General features: G+C 39.2%; 1 protein-coding gene across 2 annotated transcripts in view; it reads right to left on the bottom strand.

Moving 5' to 3' along the window:
• Positions 1-9,635, bottom strand: part of Nrxn1 (neurexin 1) — a 1,036,478-nt gene that overhangs the window by 351,029 nt on the left and 675,814 nt on the right. For both annotated transcript variants that reach the window (XM_023703554.1, XM_023703553.1), the window contains one exon: positions 7,617-7,798. In XM_023703554.1, coding sequence (XP_023559322.1) covers positions 7,617-7,798 — 182 coding nt within the window. The remainder of the gene's footprint in view (positions 1-7,616; positions 7,799-9,635) is intronic.

Genomic DNA, 9,635 nt, shown 5'->3' with positions numbered 1-9,635 from the left:
AGAGCTCTTACATGTAACTGTGTGATGAAAACTATCACAAAACAGCCTTGCACACTGCCACTGCACAAAGGCTGCTACAGCCGAGCAGAAGAGGCGCCTGTGCAAAGACATCTGCCCCGCCACTGTCTGCTCTGCTTGGGCAGACACTGCTCTTGATATTAACATCATGGCTGGTATTGTCATTTAAAAATATCTGATGTAACCCACCTTGTTTTTGTCTTTGAAAAATGTCCCCTCCCTGCACATCCCTGAATACCCCACAGGTTCCCACTGCAGTATTTAGCTAGCCCCAAGGAATCATTATTCTTGGAGAATCTCTTTCTTTTGAGAAATGCCACCATCATGTCTCACATTGTCTCTAAAGATAACTTTGTTTACTCCACAGATGCCCGAGTAAGATTTTATGACACCTGGTGCAAAGCCACTGCTTCAGTCTGTTTTTGCATTTTACATCTTTTTTAGATGGTAGGTAATCAGGCTTCATGCTTTCTGATTATTTCATGTAAGAACAGAAAAACAAAACAGGTCAAAATAGCACCATGTGTCATTTAACAGAGTTGAATTTCAGTTTTATATGGCAGCATGAAATGCTTATAAAATAAATAGTGTGAGGGCCGGGGAGATGGCTCAGTGGAATAAGCACTTCCCTGGCAAGCGCACCTGAGTTCAATCCCCGGTTCTGCCAAAAAAATAAAATAAATAGTGCGTCTTTGCGTTAGAAAGAACATTCCTGATAAAACATAGGTTCTGTTCAAGAAGAGGCTGCAGAGAGTAAAGGCATCTGGAGACTGGGCGTGGTGGCACGCACCTGTAATCCCAGGTCTTGGGAGGCTGTAAACAGGTGGATCACTACGAGTCCAATCTAGTAGTGAGACCCTGAACACCCCATAGACCCTGCCCTAAAATACAAAGAGAGTAAAGGCGTCTTGTCTTGTGTGCACAGGTCTATGCCACATTAATCACAGACCTAGATAGACGCTATGTGATTGTATCTGAGGGCAGAAAAGCACATACTGTGAAAAGGGCACGGAAGAGAAAGATCTCACACATCAGCAGCACTGCTACGTTAGTTTGGGACATTACAAGTACATTACATGTCTCATCTATACCTAAACATGCTGATCAAAAGGTATATTTCTAAAGCTAAATCAATTAAGTGCTTGGTTTCAAAATAAAACTTCCGGCCTAGGAAAGTACAAAGAGGAAACACTTAAGGCCAATATGTACAACAATTCACTAATCAAATTTCCAATGCTCTTTCATGCTCCCAAGATGAAAGGATTTCTAAGAACACACTTCACTTGCCCTCCCACCAGCCCCACAAAATTTGCTCTGGTCAGACCAATGCGTCCTTTAATGTTCGTACAAGAAATGAGCCCAGACTTCATGTGGCTTTCTTCTGCATTATCACAGGTGTTTAGTAAACTCCCACTGATACCACTGGAACAATATGTAAGAAAAGTTTGCCCAGAAGTGATAAACTTGATAAAATTTCATGATGGAGCCAGTAAAATACAGTTTAGTTCAATTTTTTCAATTGTTCCTAAGAAATTACTTCTTTCAATATTGATTAAATAATCCTCAACATCACTAATTTAAATTTTGTAGTAGAACACTTTATAGTTGACAAGTAATTTCTATTGTTTATCCTAAAAACCTATCATGTACCCATTGTTCTTAGAAGTAATATATAAATAAGCAGGTTCAATTGCAATAAGGAGAGATAAATCCAGAGACAGAGAATTCCTAGTCTTGTTGAGACAAAAGGTTTACTATCAATAGTCTGAACTATGTGATGACAAGGGTGCCAGATGCCTTCTCCATCCACTCATCCAAGACATAGTTACTGAAGTAAGCACTAGGCACCCGTCCATTTACATTCACAGAGCTTAACACTCCCTGGGTCATACGAGGCGCTCCATAAAAATTACTGCACAAGCTTCAAGTATGTCCTGGAACAAATTGTACAAAGCTTCATTTCAGTAATATTTTTCTTACCGATCAATGGCATTATCACAAATCATGTTCTCTGCCTTCATAAAGCTTCTATCTACTTGGAAGTAATGGAAAAGTATCAAATAACTTGAAAATAATTTATGATGAAAATGTGCCTGTTATGAAGAGATAATCCTTATCCAACAAAAATTTTCACCATAGGCTTTTCTTAAAACACCAGTTACTATAAGTTATTAGTTGAAGATGTATAAAATCATCAATTAAAATTTAAAACATTTGGCAGAGTTGGTGGCACATGCCAGTAATCCCCAGGGCAGAAAGATTTCCATGAGTTCTCTGCCAGCTTGGGCAATATAGTGAGACTGAGTCTCAAAATAGTAAAAGCACTGGCAATGTCAGAAACTGTTGACCTGATAAGGTCAGTGAAATCCCCTCAGGATTTATCCTGAGATCCTGTCCCTCAGATTGTAGATCCTTTGTCAGTATCAGCCGTGGATGAGTCACGGCCATTGCGTGGCCAATGTGCTCTCTGTGAAAGCCTGAGAGAATGTTTCCTCTTCATGTGACTCTCCTTAGGCACACTCTACATCATCAATCACTTTCCTCTTTGGCCTCATAATCTCCTTGATAAGAACATTTGGGACACTACTGAGTTATGTGACATTACAGTACAAGTTCTCATATGTCCTGAGTCTTAATTGACCTTGGAAGGCTAGGGCCAAAATGTTGGCTTTCTTTGTGGCCCTCCTTTTTCTCTAATTTTGGTCTGCAAACTTAGGTTGTTAACCCTGCAGAAGGGAAGTTTATTGTTATTACCATACAACCTAGGCTGTTAACCTTAACCTCACTATCTGTCTGAATATCAAACATCGTAGGTATAACATGGAACAGGTATTTTTCATCAAGTATTGGTATTTTGAACTTTAAGTCCCTAGAGAATATGATGAAAAAATTTTAAAAATTAGAATATATATTTAAAAGGTATAAAGAATTATATAATTCTTATGTTTACACGTAAGTCCAAAAATCTAACCATATACAACCTTGAAGCAGGACAGTCCCACAACATTCCTTTTCCTGTCTCCTGCCTTCATTCACCACTCCCTTCTTTTTGAACAATCATCTACCCAGAAGACCCAATACTATTATGGACTACTGAACTCTTTTAGAATAATTTGCTGAGTTAACACACCTATAATATTCAAATGATGGAACTAAACAAAAAATGGGATACAGATGAATGTCCGTTTTGTATCTGTGTATTCAAAATGGTTAGGATAGATATATAGTTACATTCTCTTAATGAATAGAGGGATTTGTTCTAATAGTGTTTGTAAATAGGATATCATGTCTGTATCTTGTACAGCAATTAACCACTAGGAAGAATGTATGCAATGTGTTAATTATTGAAACTGTCCTACCAGTTTGGTTTGAGACTGTCTTATTGCTATTGTTTCTCAATTAAATTATGGGGGAAAAATAGTAAAAGCAGACAAACAGGCAAAAGATTTGAAATGTTTCAGTAATACAACTGCAGACATTAAGTGCTATCAAATGTTTTCTACTGTCAAAAGAAATTAGCTTGCTTTCTCAGTGTACTACTGAAACCAAATTTTATCTGTCACTTCATCTTGATTTGAAATGTTGAAGTCTTAAGGGAAGCATAGGCCACCATATTTTTAATATTTAATGAATTAAATAATTTATTCTTTTAGAAAACCTTTATTGAGCACTCAAATCCTACAATTTTTATTAATTGCTCCTCATGTCTCATGTCTCTCATTCCTTCATCTGATCAAATCTTACAGTTTCAATAATGAACCCACACAGCTTTCAGCTTACCAGTGGCACCATTCAAATCCATTGATTAAAACTAGCCTACTTCATTCAAAAACCATTTTATTCTGAGTTGTTATTTTTTAAGAGTACCACTCATCAAAATTTAAATGTGATTACATTTTCAAATGAAATCAAACTTGATCATTCTGAAAAACAGGATGATAAACAATGTCAACTGCTCACATCCTCATTAAAATTATATGCTAATCAAAATTTAAACCTTATCTAGTTGAAATAGCATTATACATTTCAGCAAGAATGGAGTAGCTTTTCATAGCTATCAGTTTTCCTCACTCCATTAATTAAAGATGAATCCAAGATTTGTAAAATGAGATCCATACCTCGCTATACTTTGCCAACTTAGAAGGCTTACAAAAATTTTTCTGGCAGTTAATGGATAACCAAATTTCTGACTTTTAAAATGAAACATGGCATTTCTTATATGAATCAGGTTAATATTTAAATCACTTATAGTCAATAAACCAAATTTAAAAAGCAATGACTTAAAATCCGTAAGTCTTAGTTGACTTTTCGGGGCAGCATCAGGGATGAAACCAAAGGCCTTCATAGTGGGCTACATCGCCAGCCCCTTTGCGGTTTCTCTTTGAGACAAGGACTAGCTAAATGGTGGTAAGCTTCCAAATTGCCCGAGCTGGCACAGACTTTCTATCATCCTGCCGCAGCCTGCCAAAGTTCTGGTTTTAAACCCTGAAAAATTAGAAGAACTGATTTGAGAAAACCATGATCCACTTCAAAGGTATAAAAATAGTCCTAAATCTAAGTTTCATATTAAGTGTAGCTCTGGTTCTGTCACTTACTGTGTCATCACATATCTCAGGACCCTTTCTTCACTCTTTGCCTACCTGACTTTCTCCTTTTGTCTTTTCCTTTCACTTTTTAACTGCTATTTCTCTTCTTCCATGCAATCAATGTTACAGGAAGGAATCAGGGATAAATTTCAATAGGGAAAACAAAATAAAACCAACAACAACCTGGCCTGGCCTTGGGTTACATGTGATTATGTTGTGAATCATGAAAAAAAGTGACATCATAGCATTTGTACCTAAAAACCATTTCTGGAGTCACTAATAACTGATTGCTTCTCATAGGTAGTGAAAGGAGACAGACGGTTCTATCTGGGCAGATCTGGGTCAAGATGGGTTCCTGTGGCTGGAACAAGTTTGAGTAGAACTGACAGACGGCAGTGCTTGTGCGCCTCACAGTGCTAAGTTCCAATGATCTAGGACAGGCAGCACTTGAGGATTTCCCTCCAAGAATGAGTACGACGAACTCTGAATGCAAAGTGAGCAGCGAGGGAGGTGAGGGGATCAAGGAGGAGGTGCCCACAGGGCAATGGCCAGGTAGGTACACATGGCAACGCAAGCGGTCAGAAACAGGGGCAGATTTGGGGCACATGGAGAAAGGGAGCAGGAGAAGGTTTCAAGTATGACCACGATACGATTCACATACAAGTCAAATACTCAAAATGAATGCAAATTTTTATGCATTATAAACACAGTCCATCATTATTTTTGAGAAAATCTATGGTAATAAAGGAGCAGTGGAGAGTATGGGGTTGATAAATGCATCTAGATAGTCAATTCTTCACTTACGAAAAGACCCGAAGCCCCACATGATCAGAATTGGAAAGAAATAAAGGTTTGAGTGTACTAAAATTTTTTGACCATTAAAAAAACCCAGTAGTTTAAGTAACTTAATAACAGAGCCCTTATGATTTGAGAATGATCATTATAGAATCTTTTCTCAGGCTAAAAGTATAATTGGTTATGGATCAATAAGTAATTTCTTTTAGTAAGGAAAAAGTTCATTTTATTTCTTTGTTATTTATTTATTTTTGAAGTGGAAATGCCCCTAAATCAGACTTGAGAAAATAGACTGTGAAACTCGAGATTACTTTAAGCAGCAGGGTTCCATATTGCACTAGTTAAGTTTACTTCAGCCGATCATTTATTTATGATGTCATAAAAGTCCAGATGCTCTCAGTTTTGATTGTTAGATATTTGCTAAAAGGCAGCTGAAATTAGTTTACCACAGTTCCTATTTTGACAAGTGCATTTAGAATTGAAAATTTACAGTGGCGCAATAACGGTTGTGCTGAAGTACTGTTTTCTACTTCCTTTTTTTTTCCCCCAAGAATACCAAGGAATTTAATACCTGTGTTCAGTGTAAATCCCCTACTCAGCTTGTTGGAAATTTCAAAAGTTTAATGCAAAAGTAAAGCTAAGAATATAAATTAATAAAAATGTTCAGAATTAAAACTTCGTAAATGTCTGTTAATATAGTGTTTTGGTATTGGTGGTTTGCCTAATTATTTTAGAAGTAATGCCTTAAGGACAATTTCTAACAAGAAAAAAACATGATGACTTAATCAATATTCTTTGTGTCATGTGTGCTGGGAAAGGGAGTATGTACAGGGACAGATAAAAACAAAACAGATTATATTTATGTAACTATGGATGCAAGGCCAGCCGAACAGCTCAGCAGATTAAAGCGCATGCTTACGCGGAGTGCGGTGGCCGGGGTTCAATCCCTTGCGTGCTGTGCCATCCCCACCCCTGAGGCACGCTGAGACCGTGATTGAGACTGGGTTTGGTGGCGTGCACCTGTAATCCCAGCACTTGGGAGGCTGAAAATAGGAGGGTCACTATGAGTCCGGGCTATGCAGGAAGACCCTGTAGACCCTGGACTAAATACATTAAAACAATCAAAACTGATGCAGGGAAAAAACATATACTTAAACACAAAATACAGCAGAAGATGGAGAAGATGAAGGGCTCCCGAATCTTCCAGAAGTTACAGAGCTGGAATGAAGAACAACGGCAACGAGACTGTGGGGAGTTTCTCTGTGGTTTTGGTGGTAGGCAATGAACCCGAGCCCCGAGCGCGCCTGGCAGGGACTCTGCCCCTGAGCACACCAGCAGCCTGACAGCTTTGAAATACGTGACACTGTTTTCTCAGTTTATTTTGCTATGCTGGTAAAATATTCATACTTTTAGTGTTTAATGAATGTCTTCTTCTTTGCGAGTAATGCAAGGAAATGAGAAGATAAAAGACTGCTACTCATTAGCAATTCTTTGAGTGCAGCAAGCGGTGAAGGAAGAGTCCCTCAGCTACAAAGTCAATCACAGTAACACTACAAAGGAGAAACATACTTTCATTCAGGGGCCACTATCTGTCTTCGACTATATGCTGAGTGAATTCTTGTGGGAGGTTGATAGCTTAGACAAGAGGGGATGGTCAAGGTGGAAATGGCAAGAGTCCCTGGTCCTCCCCTGGCTCGTATCAAAATGAGCACAAAATGACATCATTTTGCCACATTCTTTCACCTCACAACATAGCCTTGAGGTTTTCTTCCACTTCATGGAACTTTTGACAGCTCTTCTCTCTGGCAAGGAAAGGCATAAGAACGCCGAATCCAGATCTCTGGATGTCACCAGCATTACAACCTTCTGCTTCCAGCCAGATGGTTTGGTATCTACCGAGCAATAACTTATTTTATTAATTTGGCAAGCCCATCTAAAGACACTAAAATCACTCCAAATAGATTCCATAAATGCAAAATTGAGAAGAAGTCACCTTCCAAAAAAGCAAAACAAGACAAAAACATTTTTCCTATTGAAAATGGCGCGTTCCCAGTGCTAGGCCCATGCTTTTACCATGGCTACAAGGTGTTCGTACTTTCCATAGCACAGTGTCATTCCAGAGGAAAACATACAAGAAGCCAAATTACCAATTCTGTAGAAAGAAAACATCTGGCAGTTAAAGACAAATACGAAGGTGATTATTCGAGAAGTACTTACTATGTGCAGCTCTAAGTAGTCACCCAAGCCTGAAGAACTGTCCACTCGCACCAAAACCGCTTCCTTCTGCACAGTGCTGAACCCTATAGCCAGCCTGTCGGCTCGTGTACTCGGCCGGTCATTAGGAGGCCACTTGTATGTGATTTGTCCACCACCTTTGCTAAAGATATACGTTGTCCCAGCTGGAGAAAAAAAAGACAAAAACAAGAAACAATTAGTCCTAGCACCTCAACACTTTCCCATCTTGGTCATTTTGATATATCTGTAAAATATTGACTTTACACATAAAACTGTAGAAAAGCAAATGATAGATTTAATCAAATATGTTCAAGGATGAGGACAGTTATTTCAAAAGAAACAGAGAAGCAGCTCCACTTTTAATACACTCATTAAATCTACCAGCAGGTGTTTAAGAACAAACAGCAGATTATGGATTTTTTTTTTCCCACTGAATTCGATGTGCATGGAATATAGTGGGGTTTTATTTTGTCCTGCCAGCTTTTAAGAAATAGGTTAGGAAGAAACACTGAACTGGAGACTTCCCCCAAAGCAGCAGAAATATATATCAACTAGTTTTTTAAACAAGAGCTGCACATATAGGCAGCAAGGTCACACAGCACAGTGGCACAAAGTGCAACAAATATGCCAGGAATCAAAGCTTCATGAGGAAAAGGTTTGCATGTATGTGACAGATGACAGCCAAAGGACGAAGAGCCTTAAGTCCCAATAGGAAATACACAAAACAGAGCCCATCTTTAGATCAGATCTTACTGAACAAGCAACACATAGTGACTGTCGAGCTCTTCAGCGTCACAACTAGCCCTCTCCTCCCCAATGAATACCAGCCTTACCGCACTGAGGAGAGTGATTTGAGCTCATCCTATGAGTGCTCAAAATTTTTTACTTTGACTTATGGTAATTTTACATTCTAGTTATGTTGTTAGTAAACTAGCTTAATTTAAAGAGCTCTTTCTTTCCCCAAAACAAATCTACCTGGAATCCAATACATTGACATCCTACCTCATTTCATGACTAGAGTCTCTTTCATTAACTGAAGTAAAAATGACTTTTGAGTTCTCATATTTACAGGATATATGCAAAGGTTTATATAAAGGAGAAAGGGAATGATTTCTCTCTACTCTGAAGGGTACTACGTACATTTTTATTTAATTCCTCTTAAAATGGAACTTGTAGAGAATTTGTAGAGGGGAGGATAGCCTTCCAACAAGAAAAAGCGCCAGTGTACATTTGCTATTTATCCACTGTTGGGGTTAGGTATGTGAATCAATTGGAGTGGACTCTGGGAATGCCCAAACCCAGTGAAACTGTCAGGGTTTACTTGTGAAGTGTGTCTGGAAGATGTTAGCATTCAAATTGGTCACCGAGCAAAGCAGATTGGCTGCACAATGCCAGTGGCCATCATTTAATCCACTGAGGAACAGAACAAAACATGCAGGAAGACTGGGTTGTCCTTCTCATGGTTTTCTAGTTGTTCCCCCAAGACCTCGTCAGCCATGGGGCAGCTTCTGGAGTCTGTGATTGATCACTGCTCAGTGGGTGAGTATGGGCGAGTGCCCTGGGGCAGACCCTCTGCACACAGGTTTGAAGAGGGAACGAAGGCCTAATAGAAGCCTCAGCCACTGCTCCTCACTTTGCCTCTCTGCTTTTTGCCGCAGCCAGGAATGGTCCCCCTCCGCCAAGTACCACCCTGCCTGGGAGCCAGCTGAGTGTGGACTGAAGCCTCCACTAACTGTGAGCTAAGTAAACCTTTCCTTCCTTCATCCTGTGTGTTGGGTATTTTCTCCCAGCAACAAGTGAAAAGTAACTGAGACCGTTCTCGTTCCTCTCCCTAAGTGGGAATATCATATTCCAGGGATCCTGGTTTAGATACAGTCTAAAATCTACATGATTGTCTCTTTTGCTCTTGGGCCTTCAAACTGTACCCCTGTCTTTCCTAGGTCAACAGCTTGCAAGTATCAGTATATATGTGCACAGCACTAAACGGATGGAGTATAGATC

This window comes from Octodon degus, unplaced genomic scaffold (genome assembly GCF_000260255.1).
Source record: "Octodon degus isolate 3935 unplaced genomic scaffold, OctDeg1.0 scaffold00174, whole genome shotgun sequence".
Classification (NCBI taxonomy): domain Eukaryota; kingdom Metazoa; phylum Chordata; class Mammalia; order Rodentia; family Octodontidae; genus Octodon; species Octodon degus.
Note: the sequence above shows the minus strand (reverse complement) of the source record. Positions and strands in the feature narration are given on the sequence as shown.